This window comes from Nicotiana attenuata, unplaced genomic scaffold (genome assembly GCF_001879085.1).
Source record: "Nicotiana attenuata strain UT unplaced genomic scaffold, NIATTr2, whole genome shotgun sequence".
NCBI classification, from domain to species: Eukaryota; Viridiplantae; Streptophyta; class Magnoliopsida; order Solanales; family Solanaceae; genus Nicotiana; species Nicotiana attenuata.
In genome coordinates, this window is record NW_017670652.1 from 335,060 (window position 1) to 355,436 (window position 20,377).

Sequence of the window (20,377 nt, forward strand, 5' to 3'; positions counted from 1 at the left end):
CTCCTCCCTAATGTCTCTGTTTAAAGACTCTACAGCGTCAACGTGAAGTGATTTACGGGTGGAATTGGGAACAAAATTGTCTTTCTTAAGTAAAAGTAATTATTGTAATTAGTTTTAAATGTAATAGAGCCCACAAAGTTCAATTTTAACAAACATAAAGAACTAAAAGGGCTTACATGTAATTTTTTATATGTATGTCCATTTTAGCCACAAAAACATAATCTACTCAATCATTGTCTTCGAACAATTGGTCCGTCCCTTCACTGCAAAACCAACCGTTCAAATTAAACGTCAAAGAGACAGAGATATGGAACTACTCTATCTTCTCTACTCCCTACTTTCAACTTCCATCACTTCTTTCTTCCTCTCCCTTCTCCTCCCTTTCCGCCTTCTCCTCCGCCACTTTGGCATCCGTTTAGACGCTGGAGCAGACTCTCTTTCTCTCTACGAAGGCACTGTCTGGCACCAACGCCGTCGTCCTGTTCACCATTCCTTCCGGTACCCGGTGCGCTACGCACTCATTGACCTTGACCATGCGCCTTATAATCCACCTGACCACCTCTCAGCTCACGAAGCTCGCTCCATTTCTGGCACCAACGGCCCCGTGTAAGTTTTGCTATTTTTTGTGCTCTTTTAGTATTGCTCATCTTTAATTTTTTTTTTCTAGTCCTGCAGCTGTTACAATTTGGTTGGTATAGTTATAGAGAACTAATGACAAATATGAACAAAATGCCAAAACAATATTTCTACCTAACAGTTCATTATGTGTCTACTGGTAGGCTAATAACATATTCATGTAAACAGCAAAAGAGAAACAAAATAGTTAATTTCTACTACTATTAGAACTGTAATTTTATTTCTGGGATGGACAAAAGAAAAAGGAAATAATTATACCTAACAAATACTCTGAGTTAATAAGAAAATACTTACTCCTGAAAAATAATGACTTACTCTGAGTTAGTAGCGGCAGTACATACTTTGTTTCGTGGTACAGTTTAACTTCTGAAGTGCAAATATTTGGTACTGCCCCCATCCCAATTTATGTGTGTTGTTTGACTGACACATAGTTTACTAAAGAGAGAACTTTTAAAACATATAATATAAAACAAGTCATTGACATTTGTGTGGGTATAAATCATCTCATTAAGAGTAAAATGAGAAGTTTAAAGTTGAATTGTTTCTAAACAAGGAAATATGATATTCTTTCGGGAATAGACAAAAATGGGAAGTATGCCATTTTTGAGGAAGATTGAGGCTGGATGTATTTTGCTTCCAGTATGGACGTCGGTATTTTGATGAAGAGGAAGAAGAGGTTTGTACGGGGTCAGTCGAGGATCAGGTGGGGAGCTTTGTCTAAGGATAATGCGCAAGAGTTGGAGGGGCGGCTGACAAATACGGGTGCCTGGAAGGGTAGTGGGGACGCTAACGCTATGTGGACGGCGACGACGGACTATATAAGGGAGGCAGCAAGAGAGGTGTTGGGAGTTTCGAAAGGCTATTATGGCGGCAACCAAGGCGACTGGTGGTGGAATGACGTGGTCCAAGGTAAAGTAGAAGCCAAGAAAGCGGCGTACATTAAGTTAGTAGAGAGCACCAACGAGGATCAAAGGAGAGCGAACAGAGAAAGATATAAGGAGGCTAGGAAGGAGGCGAAAGTAGCGGTCACAGAGGCTAAGACTGCTGCTTTTGGTCGGCTTTATGAGGAACTGGGGGGCAAAGGTGGGGATAAGAAGTTATTTCGATTGGCCAAAGCGAGAGAGAAGAAGGCTCGCGATCTGGATCAAGTGAGGTGTATCAAAGACGAGGACGGTCGAGTATTGATGGAAGAGGCCCAGATTAGGCAAAGATGGCAGTCGTACTTTCATAAACTTCTGAATGAAGAGGGGGGTGGAAACATCATGTTAGGGCAATTGGGGCACTCCGAGAGTCACCGAGACTTTAGGTATTGTAAGCGCATTAAGGTTGAGGAGGTCGTGGGTGCGATGGGTAAGATGAGTCGGGGCAAAGCGACCGGACCTGACGAGATTCCAGTAGAGTTTTGGAGATATGCGGGTAGGGCAGGCTTGGAGTGGCTGAGTGGGCTGTTTAATGTTATCTTCAAGACAAAGAGGATGCCTGATGAGTGGCGGTGGAGTACAATGGTTCCGGTGTACAAGAACAAAGGAGATATCCAGAATTGTAACAACTATAGGGGTATCAAGTTACTAAGTCATACCATGAAAGTCTGGGAGAGGGTGGTAGAAATGAGGATAAGGAGGGCGGTGTCTATATCGGAAAACCAGTTCGGGTTCATGACGAGCCGTTCTACTACGGAAGCTATCCACCTTATCAGGAGGTTGGTGGAACTATACAGGGATAGGAAGAGGGATTTGCATATGGTGTTTATTGACCTAGAGAAGGCATATGACAAGGTCCCTAGGGACGTCCTTTGGAGGTGTTTGGAGGTGAAAGGTGTGCCGGTGGCTTACATTAGGGCGATAAAGGAAATGTATGATGGAGCTATGACTCGGGTTAGGACTGTGGGAGGTGACTCAGAGCATTTTCCGGTGGTTATGGGATTACACCAAGAATCTGCGCTCAGCCCGTTCTTATTTGCTCTGGCGATGGACGCACTGACACACCATATCCAAGGAGCGGTGCCATGGTGTATGTTTTTCGCTGATGATATAGTTCTGATTGATGAGACGCGAGGCGGCGTTAATGGGAGACTGGAGGTATGGAGCCAGACTCTAGAGTTTAAAGGTTTCAAGTTGAGTAGGACTAAGACAGAATATGTGGAATGTAAGTTCAGCAATGTGATGGGGGAAGCGGATGTGGAAGTTAGGCTTGACTCATAGGTCATTCTCAAGAGAGAAAGTTTTAAGTACTTGGGGTCAATTATCCAAGGAGATGGGGAGATCGATGGGGATGTTACGCACCGTATAGGAGTGGGGTGGATGAAATGGAGGTTAGCGTCTGGAGTCCTGTGTGACAAGAATGTGCCACCGAAACTCAGAGGTAAGTTCTATAAAACGGTGGTTAGACCGGCCATGTTGTATGGAGCTGAGTGTTGGCCAGTCAAGAATTCACATATCCAGAAGATGAAAGTAGTAGAAATGAGGATGTTGAGATGGATGTGTGGGCACACTAGGCTGGATAAGATTCGGAATGAAGATATTCGGGAGAGGGTGGGCGTGGCTCCCGTGGACGACAAGATGCGGGAAGCGCGACTTAGATGGTTCGGACACGTGGGGAGGAGAAGCCTAGATGCACCGGTTAGGAGGTGTGAGCGGTTGACTTTGGCAGGTACGAGAAGAGGCAGAGGGCGGCCTAGGAAGTACTAAGGCGAGGTGATCAGGCAGGACATGGCGCGACTTCAAATTTCCGAGGACATGGCTCTTGATAGGAACATGTGGAGGTCGAGCATTAGGGTGGTAGGCTAGGGGGTAGTCGAGAGTTCTTCCCTCTTTGTACCGGATAGTCTGTTAGAGTTTCGTTAGGTTTATTAGCGGTCTTTGTTGTATTCACATTGGTGGTTATTTTCTTTCTGGTATCTTTTATTGTTACATGTCTTTTCTCTTATTTCTTTTCTGATATTATTGCCTTTCCTGTTGAGCCGAGAGTCTCCTGGAAACAGCCTCTCTGCCCTTTTCGGGGTAGGGGTAAGGTCTGCGTACAATCTGCTCTCCCCAGACCCCACTAGTGGGATTTTACTGGGTATGTTGTTGTTGTTGTTGTTCTAATGGGAATCTCTTATGTACGTTGTTTTGCATAGTCTTACATAATTTGGAGTTACTGGGTACGTTGTTATCCATTGTTAATTGCTTCTTGTATAAGGATTTATTTTCAAAGTCAATATATATGAAGTTCATCTGTTGGTTTCTCGTTGAGATACTAAGGCATATTGAGGCTTGGCATAAACAAAGTATCGATTGTGCATGCCAAGTCTGATTTCTGATGCTGTAAACAAGTATAATATTCTAGTGTTTTCAATTTGATTGACTGATTACTCGTCTTGTTAAGGCAGTCTCTTATTGACAATACCACCCAGTGTGGGATATGTGCAAAACCCGTTGAGTTTGTACTATTGCTATGATATTGAAGGCTCTTCGCAGAGTTTGGCGAAATGCATTGCTGAGGTGAGTCGTTCTAATTGGTACATAACCAAAGATTTAGGTCTTACTTCTGGACAAAAAGTTAGCGACCGTGTCTATCCATAAGCTATTGTCAGGTGACTATAAATCAAGAATCTGTCTATTTGCTAACTGAATTCTTTTTCAGGTGACTAACACCCCATGGGGTGAAAGAGTATCATTTTTGTTCAATCCAAACTCAGATGTAGTTGCCAAAGCCCTTCACGTTAGTCCCTTTATGGTAAGCCATCTTAATGATCACTATTTCGCATTGGCATCTATAACACAAATAATATGCTCTTCATTTGTTTAACTCATATTGTTCACAGAGCTCATTTCACTATTCCATCTGTAGCGCTGCTGTTTTATGCTGCTTTCTCCTTCAAGATTATGTTTTTAAGTTATACAAATCTCAAACGTATTGTTGCCTAAAGGTTGAAATAGTTCAGAAATGCATACATCAGTTTGCTATATTGTTTGTTATTGAGTCCAAGACATTTTAGGCATCTGCAAATTTTTGGTGGCAAGTCTTGCGTTTGCATACTTTTGTTTATCAGAGATAAATGTAAGTCATTAACCATTCCTGAGATCTAATGACCTGTGAAGCACAACCAACAATCAATTTTGTGTTTTACTGATTTCTTTATCAACAAAAGTCCAAGTTAAGGGATACAAAGGGTTCATGGTATCTTGTCCAACTACCACCAACTGCTCCTTGTATTTTCCTTTCAAGAATTTCCCTTCCAATCCAAAAGAAGGGTCTCACCCTTCCTTTCAAGAGAAGTGGACATTGTCTTGGGATTTTTACTAGTATCATAAGGTTGAAAAGATTAAGTTTTAGAAATTCAACATTGCTTTGAGACAGCCCAAAAAGGAAAGGTTGACATTAAAGTTAGGACGGAGTACTAAAAATGAGACAGATCACTATGTGGCAAGATGTTGAATACAAATGTAGTGATCTGCCTAGGTTGAGCAACCTGTTATCCCGTTAACCTACTACCTATTCCTAGTATCTAGGCACTCTTCTGACTTATGCTCAGTTTTGATAACATTAATTTTCTGGTTTAACAGTTTGGCTTTTCGTACATGTAGACTCTTTATCTTCATCATGTATACTATATTTATCTGGTTTTAGCTTTTATTCATTACTAGTTTTGCGTAATTGATTGCAGGATATGCTAGGTAACTGGACCATGAAAACAAATACCCCTGGCAATAATCTGTTTGTTACAATTTCAGTAAATCACCCGAAACATGGCGACTATTTCTCAGCTTCACTGATGGCCAAAAGAGTATCTTCCTCCACACATACTGATATTGCTTTATTCTTCTGGCTAATGCCTCACAAGGTTGCACTATGGATATATTGGCAGGTAGCCCTTTTGACTGGAAGGAAATGCATATGGACTCACTTTTCAATTATACTTGATATTAGGTTTAGTGAGGATATTATACTCTGAATATCTTGCGACAGTTGCAATTAGCACCTAGTTCAATGGGCAGGGGTTTCTTTGTTAAATCTAGTTGTCATGTCGTCTCTTCTTTTTACTCTTATAAATTTTCTGTTTCATGTTAGGTTTTTCTGCTCCTCCTAATTAATTAGAAGATCCTGTGAAACTTGAGTTGCTTTAGCCACATAATTTAACTGTTTCTTAGAGCATTTAATTGTCTCACTGCATGCTTGATGCACAAATCAGAAGTAATCTCTGATAAATCGTGTTACTCAAAATGACTTTCTTTACCTTTTTCCTTTTCACTTTGTACATTCATAGGCTCTCAAGCTTTGGTGGAAAGGTGTTCCTTTCTTGCAACATCCAAGGTATTACAACCCTAGATACAGAGGAGAAGCCATACTATTTGATGAAAAGCTTCAATGCTGTCCAGCATTTGTATGTGAGACACAGAACAATCAACAGGCTGAAGAGCACTGTTCCAGTCCTGCAGCTCACTCAACTTCAGAACATCATTGCTTCACTTGGAGGGATGCAAAATGGCCCTGGTGCTAAAACAAATGCAGTAAGTTTGTAATAAGTTCTTATAATGTTATAACGTTAAGTTCTTTCTATTTCTTCTGGCCAAAGCCATTGCAGATTTTAATGTTCCAATGCGTATATTTCTCCTTGTTTTATGTATTTCTTACAGAAAACATTTCCTTTTCTTGATCTTAATGCAACTTATTTTATTCACAGATTTGGAGTAGTGCCTTTCCGCAAATAAATGGCCTTCTTTGACTCGCAACGGTGTTAGATCCCCAGGTATACGCATGTATACATGGTCGTCAAGTAACAAAGTGAGATGTCGAACCCACATATACTTATATTAATTGTTAATTAAGCAAACTAAATCAATTATTTGTCCAAGGTACTCAAAAGTGATGATTTTTCTACTAAAACTAGTATTGCAAGTATTAAGCAAGTAATTAACTAAACTAATAAGAATGCAGATGTTTATGATCGAGTTTTAATCAATGGCGATTAAGATTTTAGGGTTGTGGTCGGTTTATCAATCCTATTGAGTTGTAATTACACCTGCTAATCTGAAAACTCTATGGTTGCTAGTTAACTGGATCATTTATATGAATAGCATGTGCCCCTAGTACTATACACATATCCATGATATATCAATCATGTATCTATGGTATTAGACCTATTAGGAACGAATGAATTATAATATTCAACTAAGCGAGACTATTAGGTATATCCTACTCTAATCTAAACACAACTTTCCCAAGCATAACATAGATAGTAGATAGAACTTAACTTCTCGCCAAAAAATCGCAGAATTAAAGAAACAACCAAGAACGAGAATTCGTATTAACTAGGATATAATCAACAAGCTTAAATATTCATGTCAACCACAATCCCGGAATTAGAGAACCTAGCTAGTCATAGTTATGGGAAAAATCATAAGAGTATTGAAAATCCTAAAATTACTAAGACAAGATTAAAAGAAGAGAAACTAGATGAATCTTTGCTCCGTTAGTGCTCCAACGTGTGTTCTTTCCTCCATTGGCCGAACTCTCCTTCAAAAATTAGGTTATGCGCCTTTTATATGCGTGTGGGGTTTGGTGGGGGGGGGGGGAGGGGGCTAGGACACAAAAATCTTTTCCTAATCCCGTTGGGAAAACTTTCTTGGATCCAGTGCTATGGGCACTACCACACAATATGTTGGATTTTGTAGACCCTCAGATTTCAGCGCCACATGCACCGCCAGACGGCAACCTGGACGCTGAAATTCATCTATTAAATTCTCCAAGTGTTGGGCGCCACATGTACTGCCAAATGATAGCCTGCGCACTGAATTTATCCTTCACTCATATTTCTTCAATACTTACTTCAACTTCCTCGCATTCAATTCTTTTCATTCCAAATGTTTCCTACACATAAGCAAACCTTATTTAGGTCAAAAGTACTTCCAAAAAATACAATTCATACCAAATACACATACGATATGAGGTACAAATATGCTTAAAACATGTACATTTTGCTGAATATCACTATCCCACACTTTTATTATTTTTTTGCTCGCCCTTGAGCAACTTTAAAATTTAGCACAATAGGAATGAGCACTTTCAAGATATACTCAAGCATCAACCCAATGACAATGGCTTATGTCGACGCTTAGAACCAAACATATGCACTATTAACACCTTTACTCAAAGGTTTAACATGCCAAGACTATTTAAAACATTTAAGTGACCTCCTCTAACATCCTAGCCTCAAAAGTTGACTCCAATACATTCGATTATATGATTTGTTCCTTATGCCAACTGAAGAATCGAGTTCTTCACCAATCCTTCGCAAACCATGTGCCCTTACCAACAAACAAAGAAGGAGAGTAGTCCGCACACTCAAATATGAATTCAAATGTAATTTAAGGACTCAAGTATGAAAAAATTCGCTCACTCTCTCAAAGAAATTCATGTGCCACCCAAGGTTGTACCATAGGCTTTCCCGTAGTGTAAGTTTCGACTAATTGAAGATCGTAAAATCTAGTATCAAGTTGGGCTCAACGTGTGCTATGTAGGCTAAGGAACTAGTAGAAAATATTTAGAAAAATAGTGACTAACATCTCTAAGCACTTTAATACAAAACAACTTTTGCCACTTCCGAGGCCTTGCCAAGAAACTAAAACAAAAATAGGCTCTTTTTCTTTAAGCACTTCACATATTGATAACTCACTAGTTCAGACAAGGTATATTTGGGAGATGTAATTTATTTTTGTGTTTTCTTCCTTTTTATCTCTTTCTTTTCAACTAGTGTTTTGCTTTTTTCCCTTCTAACACATTCCGTATTTTTGGCATTTCCGCTTAGTGGTTCTTTAATAACACACGTGCACCTTTCTTCCTTTCTTTAGGTCCACTCAAAAGCTACCCAATTTCTTCTTCACCTTTTCTAATGCTCATTCTTGCAACTTAAGTGCTTATGGAAATAATGGTTCAAAAAGATGTAATTAAGAACAATAAGGGTATCGACTTGTAATGTGAGTGTCAAAGAAAAAGTTTTCCGTTTCAAAGGTTGATTAGGAATAATGTGAAAAAGGGTAGGCAATAAGTTTGAATGAATAATCAAAGAAATGCCTATATCATCTCCTCGACTCACACGATTTAACTATTTCGCTTTGACTCATACACGAGGCAAGTTTTAGAATAACAAGGGATAACACAGAATATAACTCTAAACCTTGCTTCACACGATGCACATGATCTCCTCAACAAAGTTCAGACTCGACTCCCAAATTAAAACAAATAGGCACGATCGATATAATTCACGCATAACGGAAGTAATAACAAGAGTAAAGAAAAGAGACTAAGTGTCAAGGAAAAGTCACAAACATTGGATCCGGGAGTAATTCAGAGCTATTGTTGGAAATTGGCATTTCGAAGGTTTTATGGTTTGCTATGTTTAAATTGGAGCGGATTTTGGTGACATCGGATCCCGTTTGGCATTCCTAGACTAAGGATGGGTTCGTTTATTCATATCGGACTTATGTGTGAAATTTGATTCTATTTCATGTTGTTTAGGTATGGCTCATTGTGTTCAGATTTAGTTGATAGAAGATAGAACCTTAGAAGATTGATTAATTTGGTTTGGGGTGCGATTCTTAGTTGTGACATTTTTTTTTAGTGTTTTGAGGCCTTGCATTGGTTCAAGTTATATTTCTAGACTTGTTGGTATGATTAGACGGGATCTCGAGTGGCTTGGCTGAGTTTCGGACCACCCAAAGCATGTTCAAATTTGGCAGATTTTGCTGGTCCTGGTGTGCTTCGCGATCGCGAAGGAGGTCCCGCAATTGCAAAGAAGAAACATGGAGGGGGACAGTTGTTTCCCTTTGTGAACGCAAAGCTGGCCACGTGAACGTGACTGGGGGCCTGGCTCCTCTTTGCGAACACAGAGGAGCCTACGCGAATGCGAAGAAGGAAGAGGAAGGGAAGGGCCGGTAGGCTTTGGCCACTAGTTTGGGCATGAAATTAGAAATAAATGATATATCTGAGTTCATGATTCCATGGATAATATTTATCTTCGAAAATTTTTGTAATCCGGCCGCGAGGGTCCAGGGGTAGCTTTTGTTGACTTTTCGAGTAGGTTTAGAAATTGATTCTAACAGTTAATTATGAGCTTTTGAGCATCATTTGAGGTGTTAGTGAGGTGTAGGGGCAGAGTATTGGATACAGAAGCAAGGTAATCTTTTGCCTAATCTTATAATTATACCCGTAGGTATATTTTTTGTTATGTGCTACATGTTATGGGTGCTACGTACATACGAGGTGACGAGCATCCGTGCGTATGCTAGATACTTGGTTATGTCCGGGTAGACTTAGGCTTATATAATGCCTTAACTGTGCTATTTGAATTAATATTTCCTATTTGATTACTTGAATTCATAACTAAGCTTGAGGCTAGAATCTAGGTATTTCACCGGGCCTCTTTACTTTATGTTTGGCGGGATATTTGATTGTCGGAAAATATTATGCTTTCTCTAGCATTCATATACTTGTTTTGTACTTATGTGATCGGTAGTTCCTTGGTTTCGTGACTTGCACATACCTTTACGAGTGGGGCTAGTGATCCAATGAAAGTTTCTCTATTCCTGTGGGATTGGGCTGTTCGCCTCGACAGTATTATGAAATATTATTATGGAAGTGGTTCATTCGCCTCGGCAGTTGTTAGTTTAGACTACACCTAGACATAAGGAGGGGGTTGAATTGTGTCTTACTTGATTTTCGCATTTTCAAAGAACCTGGTTCTTTGAACTATGCTAATAGACACAAACAGAAATAATTGTGGAAAAGTAACCAACATAGAGATTTTACGTGGAAAACCTCCTTGCTCAAGGGGTTAAAACCATGACGTACCCAGTAGGATTTATCTCTATTCTCCACTAAACTTCAAAGAGCAGTTTTAGGGTACAACTCTATAATCAAGGGGACTAACTCTAGTACCCTAGCCCCTACAATCAACCCAATTGTAGCAACCCCTTCCCAAACTAACTCTAGCCTAGAATGCTTCTAAAAATGAAGTTTCAACAATAATCTATACTTATACTTCTTTAAAAGCAGATAGGATACAACTCAGAACACTAGACTCAACCTAACAACTAGAGAACTCAAGCAGCTTCATCTTCTATAACTAGTTTTTTAGTTGGTTGGTTGAATCTTTAGAAGTACCTTTTTGTTGTCCATGCTATCGTCAGAAGTATTGTCAATGATTTCTCTCAATAGTAGCAGTCATGAAGTGAGGAATAACGTCTTCTTTTACAGGTGCAATGTTTACCGAAAATCTTCTTCAACTAATACTCCAAAACTTAGAATATTTCGGTTAAGGAAAACCTCTCCTATTTAGATTTGGGTTTCTTGTTTGATTCTAAATCTTCAACCTTCTTTTAACATACAAGTTTTTCCCATAAATATAAATTCCTTTTGGTGCACGAAGTTCTCCAATACACGTATTCCTTTTAGGACAGAGACATAATCTTCTAGGAATTCGAACTCACATGGGATGCTGGCCTTTCGCAATCGAACATCATGTCGCCACTATACTGCCACAAACCTGGTTCACTTGACATTCATCTCTCTTATCTACGCATCAGTCTAGCAGCACACACTAAACTGGAACATGAAACATGTTTCTCTGATAAGGTTTATTAATCATCAAAGAATAGCGCATGCTCAGATCAACCAATTCTCCTTTTTTGATGATGACCAACCTATATGCAATTCAGTCAACAACTTGCTCGATTTTTCATCAATCTTCATCACACGAACCAGTTTCATTTACCATACTCTTCTTCTATTTGTACATGTTCGCACAAGTGTAAGGAACTCCCTTTCCATTCATCGCAACCATGTAGATGGCTAGGCATGATTCATTATAAAACCTGCAAATAGACAAAACCTGCAAACAGACAACTCAAGAGCATTTTCCTTTATTAGTCCAAGTGGCATTCAAGAACCATGTTTATAAGTGGCATTCAAGAATCGGGTTTATAGATTATGCACATTACCTAACTTCTCGCTTTTGGCATCATCGAGAAAATAAATGGCAGTGAAGTCAGTGAGAGAATGTAGTAATGCAAAACTCATGGCCGCTGGGGCTACACTAACATGTAAATATCTTTAGCAGCATATTTGTCATTGTTGTACCATGTACCACATTAAGCCCAAAGGGACAAATCTAGACACAGGTCATGGGGGGGGGGGAGGGGGGCAGGATAAGGGATTGACTAAGGGTAGACTGAGGAACCTAAGAGGACTGGGACCAGGTTCTTTGTTGGAAGAGGATTCTCCTTGGATAAGCCCCAGAAACCAGTTAAATCTAGCAGTAGTGGCTTCCTGCTCTTTCTTCACCTCCTCCTTTAACCTCCTATTTTCCTCCTTTAATGAGGCAATTTTTTCTTTCAGCTTCTCCTTTTCCTTATTGGCAGCAGCCAACTCCTCCAGAAGGTTAGTAACCATGCTCTTACTTTTGGTCCCTAGTGGTTGAAAAACACAGTCACACTCCTTCAAGGTCTCCTCATCAAAAATGTCCTTTTTGGTTCCCTTTTTAAGACCTCTGAGGGGAACCTTAAAATGCTCAAACACCCTGAAACCCATAGGGTAGATCATGAGTACCCTTTTCCTGATTAGCAGCCCTTGATATGTGTTTTAACACCAAAGATGGGAGGTTAGTTAGTCTGTTCTTATCAAGGACCTCCATCACTGCCAAGTCCAGGTAAGTACCTTATGCCTTATCTCAGATGTGAACTAGTTTCATCTTCCCCTTTCCTACCTTCCTTTCCATAAGCTTCTCCCTTTCTTGATTGTACTTGTTGGTCAAGTGCATGGCATCTTCCTTTTTCCCCCAACTCAGGCCACTCACGCTTCACGTAAGTGTCAAAACCCTCCACTGGCAAATTCAGAATTTTCCCTAGCAATTTAGGATCAAGAACCAGGTCCACTCCCCTGACTTCAAAACACACTATGCCATCCTCCAGCAATTTGAAGTTCTTGTAAAAGTGAAGCATTGCCTCACCATACATGAATGGGAGTGGGTATAAAAAAGTGTGTCCACCCTTGGACCTTGAACTTCTCCATCCATCCATCCATCGAACCACTCCTCTCTCCCAATAGTAGAATTTTTTCTCTAAGTCTTTCCTGTATTTGGAACTGGTTCCTTTCACTCCTGGTTTAGAGACACCAGCCTTTCTCTTGTTGTCTCCTTAAGTGTGGCTGAAGATGATCCAGGCCTCTTCTTCCCTTTTCTTTAAAGTGGGGACTTCCTCCTCCTCCTCCTCATCATCATCATCATCATCATCATCATCATCTTCTTCTTCTTCTTCTTCTTAGTCCTCTTCTCTACTCACAATATCAACTTCCTCCACATCAGACTCATCAACCAGTCTGAACCCCTCTCTATCTTTTTTCTTTTTCTTGCTCTCCTCCAAGGCTTTCTCAAGTATTTCTCTTCCCTCTTGTTACAAGTGTTCTTCCTCCCAATGTGACAGACCCAAGGGGCGAGATTGTTTTCTTTGCAACAACCTTTACCCACTTGGGGATGGTTTTCTCCTCATCTTGCTTCCGTATCTTCATCCTAGCAATTAGTTCACTAGGGCTTTATCATTACTGCCATCACTACTCTCTTTCCCAACCTCTGCTTCACCTTCCTTTTCCTCTTCCTCCTCAGTGTCAGTCTAATCAAGGGTCTCAAATTTTTCTAGGTCAGCGTTTAAAGAAACGTGCTCTTGAACCAGACATGTTTCTTGGACAGTCACCTCTTCAGTATCACCTACTGCAACAAGTGTTGCCTCACCAACATCAGAAGAACCTGGTTGTTGTCCAGCGGCTTCTGGTGCTTTGATGAATGAAAAATATTTTAGTTTGTTTTATTTAATTTTTATATGTATAAATAAAAAAAACAATTAAAAAAATCATCAAAATTGTTATTATTTCCCCTAAATTACGTAATGGTCTGATTCATGATACGTAGGCAGTCCTCGTCGGATGTGATCATAGCCAAAATTAATCTGGAAAAAAAGCATAAAAATTAAAAGAAAAAAAGAGCGTTAAATTCAAGAGGAAATAAACCAATAAGCCGGGATGAAGCAGGAAGCCTTCCAAAATCATTTTAGAAATGAATATGGCATTAGGTGCATGACATACAATGTGTGATTAATATCTGCAAAATGCCTAACTCTAACACGTTTGTTGTTTGTCATTTTTATAAGATAAAGTTAAACAGAGGTGGTTGGTTTGTGGTTTAAACTGGCGACTCACCCTTACAACACGAGATCAAAAGGAAAAAGTAGAATGGCAAACAACAGTGAGAACGAGTCAGATAATGATGATGTCCATGGTCAATTGGTCGAACAAGGTTCGGGACTAGTTGAAGAAGTAAGAGTGTTGAAACAATAATTGGCAGAGATGTACCAAGCCTGGGTGAATGGACACGCACCGCCCTCACTACCCATAAGGCCTTTTCGGATAATCTTCATAATGTGTCGGTTGCAAATCAAGTGCCCATCTCCATAACAAGTAACCCATTGTACCAACCTGGATTCGGTCCGAGCATTAACCTTCCCACTATCCCCAGTATCTCCATTCCACGTCCTCCAACCGCACCCCTCAGAAATGACCCACCTACTGTACCCATTGTCCCTACTTTTATTATTCCTCAACCGGCTCTTGCTCAAAAGCTCAACAATGATCCACAACTGAATGCTCATGATGCCCAACATTACTCTCCAGAATTGACTTTCAAGGTTCCAGATTCATACAAGTATACTCCTCAGAATGTATTCCCAATTGAGATCGAAAAGCCCAAAAAGAATATGGAACACGAGAAAATGACCAGAAAAATAAAGAGCTTGGAACAAACCATGAAAAACATACAGTGTTTGGAGGCCACAAGAGTGTTTCTTTTAACGACATGTGCATGTTCCCCCATATTCATTTGCCACCCGGCTTCAAGACCCCCAAGTTTGACAAGTATGACAGGCATGGTGATCTCGTTGCCCATTTGAAGAGGTATTGTAACCAATTGAGAGGAGCAGGAGGTAAAGAAGAATTACTCATGGCTTATTTGGGGAAAGTTTGACAGGAATTGCTTCAGAGTGGTTCATAGATCAATACATCTCTCACTGGCACGTGTGGAACGACATGGCTCAAGATTTTGTCCAATAGTTTCAGTACAATATTGATATAGTTCCAGACCGCTCCTCTCTCGTCAACATAAAAAAGAACCAACAGAGAGCTTCAGAGAATATGCGACAAGTGGAGAGAGCAGGTAGCAGGGTCAAACCACCAATGAAAGAGGCAAAAATGATTGACTATTTTCTCCAAGCTCAGGATCCTGATTACCTCCATTACATGTTGGCCGCCATTGGTAAACCTTTCGCTGAGGCGATTAAGATTGGTGAAATAGTTGAGAATGGCATGAAGTCGGGGAAAATTGTGAGTCAGGCAGCTCTTAAGGCGACCACTCAAGCAATTCAAAGCGGGTCAGGCAATTTCGGAAATCAAAAAAAGAAAGAGGAAGGATCCATGATGGCATCTGGGTTCGGGGGAGTTCAAAGAGGAATAGTTCCTTCTTATGTGCAATTCCAACAAGGACAATCCAACTCTCCTCAACATTATTATCCGCCTCAGGGTCCCCGGTACTCAGTTCCCCCACAACAATACACAGTGTTTAATGCTCAGGCTTATGCTAGGCCTCCCGATCACTAACAATGGAGGGCACCGATTCCACAAGGCTCCCGTCATATCCGGCCGAATTTTCAGGCGCCATATAATCCTCGTCCCCGACAGGAATATGTGCGAGAACAGGAGCCAAAGAGAGAGTTCACCCCAATTGGAGAATCGTATACAAGACTATTTCGAAAGTTGATGCAGTTGAAGTTGATTGAACATATCATGTCACATTATGTGAATCCAAATTCAAAAGGTTTTGACTCCAATGCAAGATGTGAGTATCACTCTAACACCCAAGGTCATAGTACCGAAAATTGTTGGATATTAAAGAAAGCCATTAAAAATTTGATTGAAGCAAAGGCAATTTTGGTGACAAACAATGAGGATACTTCTAAGATCACAAACAATCCGCTCCCAGCTCATGATAATACACATTTTATTGGGATGATTTGTGATGATCGGGATTATAAGCAGTTTGGCAAGACAGAGATGGTTGTTGGAACCATAGGTCAAGAGCCAAAATTGATAGTAAGCCCGCTGCAATTGGCACCGTTGATTGTGAAAGGTGCGAGTTCTAGTTCAAACTTGGCAGGTTCTGAAAAAACGGTTCTCTATGTCCTTGGAAGCACAAAAAAGGTTGAGGTTCAATTGAGTGGGCCAAAACTTTACATCCCTAGGGGCATTCAAAAGGTTGTTCCGTATAATGGTTTGAGAAATATAACAGAGCCAGTTGTGATCCGACCTGTTGCACAACTCCCAATGACAAACACAAAAGATATTTCCTGGAATTATAACAAGACTGTCATGACATACAAAGGAAAAGAGATAGTGGAAGAAACAGATGAAATGGGGGGCTTGACCCGCTCTGGAAGGTGCTACTCACCAGAGGAATTGAGAAAAGCTAAGCAAGCGAGGGAAAGTCACTTGCTAGTGAAAGAACCCGTTGTAGAAAAAGAAGCGGAGGAATTCCTTAAGAAGATGAAAATGCAAGACTACTCAATCATTGACCAACTAAGGAAAACCCCTGCTCAGATATCTTTGTTATCTCTGCTTTTGCACTCAGAAGAACATCGCCGTGTGTTGATCAAAACTTTGAACGAGGCATATGTCTCAGAAAAGACAACGGTGAATCGGCTAGAAAAAAATGGCTGAAAGATTCTTTGAAGTGAATAGAATTTCTTTTAGCGATGATGATTTGCCTGAGAAAAGGGCTGGGCACAATAAAGCTTTCCATCTTATGGTCAAATGTTAAGGGCATTACGTAAAAGGAGTCATGATTGACGGAGGCTCAAGTGTAGATGTATGCCCTCTTTCTACTCTACATCAGTTGAACATTGACACTAACAGAATTCGGACTAGTAATGTCAGCATCAAAGATTTTGATGGTTCAAGAAGAGACACTGTTTGGGAAATCGAACTCACCATGACAATCGGCCCGGTTGATTTTAACATTGTCTTTCAAGTGCTGGATATGAAAACTTCCTATAATTTTCTTCTGGGAAGGCCGTGGATCCATATGGCCAGAGTTGTACCATCCACCCTACATCAAATGGTCAAAATCGAGTATGACATGCAAGAAATTATTTTTCATGGGGAGGACGACTCATCCGCCTATAAAGACCCGTCCGTTCCATGTATCGAGGCCAAGGAAGGATGTGAATCCCTCATATATCAAGCATTTAAGGTGATTGAGGTGGACCAAGTGGAAGAAGGAAAACCAATTCTGCATCCCCGTCTTTCAGCCACATCTATGATTGTAGCTTCACTGATGTTGAGGAACGGCTATGAACCAGAAAAAGGATTAGGATCCGCTCTGCAGGGAATTGTGAACCCCATTGCTCCCTTTTCGAAGAAAGATACCATTGGCTTGGGTATTAAACCAACATCAGCTGACATAAACAGAGCCAAGGCACGCAAAAAGAATGGTTGGAATTTGTCCAAACCAATCCCTCACATTGCCTACTCTTTTGTCAAGCTACAATTTGAAGAAGTCCAAAATCCTTCTACTCAGGATGACATTGATGAAGTTTGCCAGGGTCTCAAGGAGATGTTCTATGAGATCAATACGGTTCAAGTTGGTGAGGGCCCTAGCCGTGCAAGTGTTCAGCTGATTGGTCCAGATACCTCGCTCAACAACTGGGAAGCAACTCCTCTTCCCATCAGGAAGGAGTCTTGGTAGTCTGTTTTGTTACTTTTTCTGTATTTGGATTATTTTAAGGGTTGTAGTCTAGATATTTTAGTTTAATTGCTTTGCTTTGATGTTAATCCTTCTATCCTTTCAAATTCAATGAAATGAAATTTCAGTTTCATAGTAAAATTCTATCTATTCCTTTCCCTAATTTTTGTTAATTTCTTATCATTTTTAGTTTCGTTAATGTTGGCTTTAAAAACATGACATGCACGCGGAATTCATGCCCAGATCTTAAAAAGTTGTCTAATCTTGAAATAATGAATCGGGAAGTTGAGTATGATGAAGATGAGGCTCTTAAGGAAATAAAAAGGGAATTGGATCAATTTGAGAATAAGCCCAAGCCTAACTTAAATGAAACTGAGGCAATTAACCTGGGAAGTCTTGAAGAAACCAGAGAAACAAAAATAAGCATTCATACTGAACAAAAGAAAGAGATGCCATAATTCAAGTTTTGTTCGAGTACAGAGATGTATTTGCTTGGTCGTATGATGACATGCCGGGTTTGAGTGCAGATTTAGTGGTCCATAAGCTTCACACATATCCTAATCTTCCACCAATCCAGCAAAAACAAAAGGAAGTTTAAGACAGACATGAGTGATAAGATTAAAGAAGAAATCACCAAACAACTAAGTGCAAATGTGATCAGGGTCGTCAGAAATACCACATGGTTAGCAAACATTGTGCCAGTGCCAAAGAAGGATGGGAAAATTAGAGTTTGTGTTGACTATAGGGATTTGAACAAAGCAAGTCCAAAGGACAACTTTCCCTTACCCAACATTCATGTCCTTGTTGACAATTGTGCTAAACATGAGATCCAATCTTTTATGGATTGTTATGCCGGGTATCATCAAATTCTGATGGATGAAGAAGATGTAGAAAAGACTGCCTTCACCACTCCATGGGGAACTTATTGTTATAGGGTCATGCCATTTGGTTTGAAGAATGTAGGAGCAACTTATATGAGGGCCATGACTACCATATTACACGACATGATGCACAAAGAGATTGAAGTGTATATTGATGATGTGATCATTAAGTCCAGAATACAAGATGATCATGTGCAAGACTTGAAAAAGTTCTTTGAAAGGCTACAAAGGCACAATCTCAAACTCAATCCAGCCAAATATGCATTTGGAGTTCCTTCTGGGAAGCTTTTGGGTTTTATAGTTAGTCGAAAAGGCATTGAGTTAGATCCCTCCAAGATAAAGACCATTCGAGAGCTGCCTCCCCCGAAGAATAAAAAAGAAGTCATGAGTTTACTCGGGAGGTTGAACTACATCAGCAGGTTCATCGCACAGCTTACAACCACATGTGAGCCTATTTTCAAGTTGTTGAAAAAGCACGCTGCTATCAAGTGGACAAATGAGTGCCAAGAAGCTTTTGATAAGATCAAGGAATATTTGTCAAATCCCCCTGTTTTGGTCCCGCCGGAACCTGGTAGGCCTATGTTTTTAAATCTGTTAGTAATGGATAGTTCCTTTGTGTCACGACCCAAAATCAACTAAGGATCGTGATGGCGCCTGACACTACTGTCCAGCAAGCCAACACCAAATAAATAGAAATTTCTTGTTTTACTATTTTGAAATCATTCCTTTTTAAACATAAACAATTAATAAAGAATTCCACTGAATAAATAATGATGTCTTTAACAAACCTAAATACTGAATAATTCCTTAGTCATCCCAAAACCCGGTGTCACAAGTGCATGAGCAATTTATAGGGAACAATGTAATACACTAACCGTCCGGAATACAAATTGGACAGTAAAGGAAATACAATACACTACTCTGAAGGAGACTCTGCTGGCTACGGACCGTCTCGAGAAATGCAGCTCACCCCAGTCTCCGTATCAACCATGCCGCTGCGCCGAACTAAGCCACAAGACAAACATGTGCCTGTGCAACAAAAAGGCATAGCAAGTGTAGCATGAGTAAAAAAACAACGTGTACCCAGTTAGTATCCCGCCTAACCTCGAAGAGGTAGTGACGAGAGGTCGACTTCGACACTTACTAGTGGTCCAATGACATCAAATGCAGTAAAGAAGTGAATACATATGAAGCAGAGTAAACATATTAAACAAACATGTATAAAATACGTGAAACAATTCCCTTCTTTACGACTATACTCAAGCTCTCAACTAGCATGTTCCCTCCGTAATCGGAACATATACATAAAGGTATAGTGGCTTTCATAAAACGGTTGTTACAATTTCAAATCAGGGAAAGATCCTTAGATACACTGGCTGCTAGCCAAATGTTAAGCACGAGTCCCATAAGAATGATGTGTGCAGAGGCGTACGGCCCGATCCAACAAAAAAGAAAAATTTGCACTGCCGAGGGTCGAATGACGCGAACCATAGATGCATCTATTAACCTGTCGAGGCGAACGGCCTGCCCCCATAAGAGGGTGGTACATAAATCCTGCCGAGCCGAACGACCCGATCCCATAAGAGTAGTAGAAGGAAATACCCCGCTCGCGAATCGTACGTGCGACGAGGTAAAAAATAAATTTAAGGAATCACCCCGCTCGCGGATCATACTTGCGACGAGGTCAAATATAAATTTAACATTAAAATCATATCACTTTCTTGATTCTTTTCAAAATAAGGGAAATTCAGCTTGTAGCTTTTTTAGGAGAGTACCCCGCTCGCGAAACATACATGCAACGCGGTTACAAATAGATTTCTTAAGCTATTATAATATTCCTTCAATTCATTTCAAAAATGCGAAGTTCAAATAAAAACTTTTAAGATCTCAAATTCCTCAATTTCAACTCTTTTCAAGAGTTTTACTAAGCAAACTCAATCTCACTTCTTCTCAAGGCAAACAATAAACATAAATCAACAACAATATAACCAAGGCATGGTGTAAACCTAAAACTACCCGGACATAGGCATAGCTAGAAGCTACG

General features: G+C 40.2%; 1 protein-coding gene across 2 annotated transcripts; it reads left to right on the top strand.

Moving 5' to 3' along the window:
• Window positions 1-229: 229 nt before the first annotated feature.
• LOC109241908 lies at window positions 230-6,618 on the top strand. Of its 2 annotated transcripts, none has more exons than XM_019408732.1 (6): window positions 230-606; window positions 4,007-4,118; window positions 4,261-4,353; window positions 5,285-5,485; window positions 5,885-6,128; window positions 6,302-6,618. In XM_019408732.1, exons 1-5 carry the CDS (start codon window positions 308-310, stop codon window positions 6,116-6,118), a joined length of 939 nt encoding a protein of 312 aa, XP_019264277.1. In that variant the 5' UTR covers window positions 230-307; the 3' UTR covers window positions 6,119-6,128; window positions 6,302-6,618. The 2 variants fall into 2 exon arrangements, with proteins under 2 accessions (XP_019264277.1, XP_019264279.1); XM_019408734.1 differs by having other exon boundaries at window positions 439-606; window positions 4,003-4,118.
• The last annotated feature ends 13,759 nt before the right edge of the window (window positions 6,619-20,377 follow it).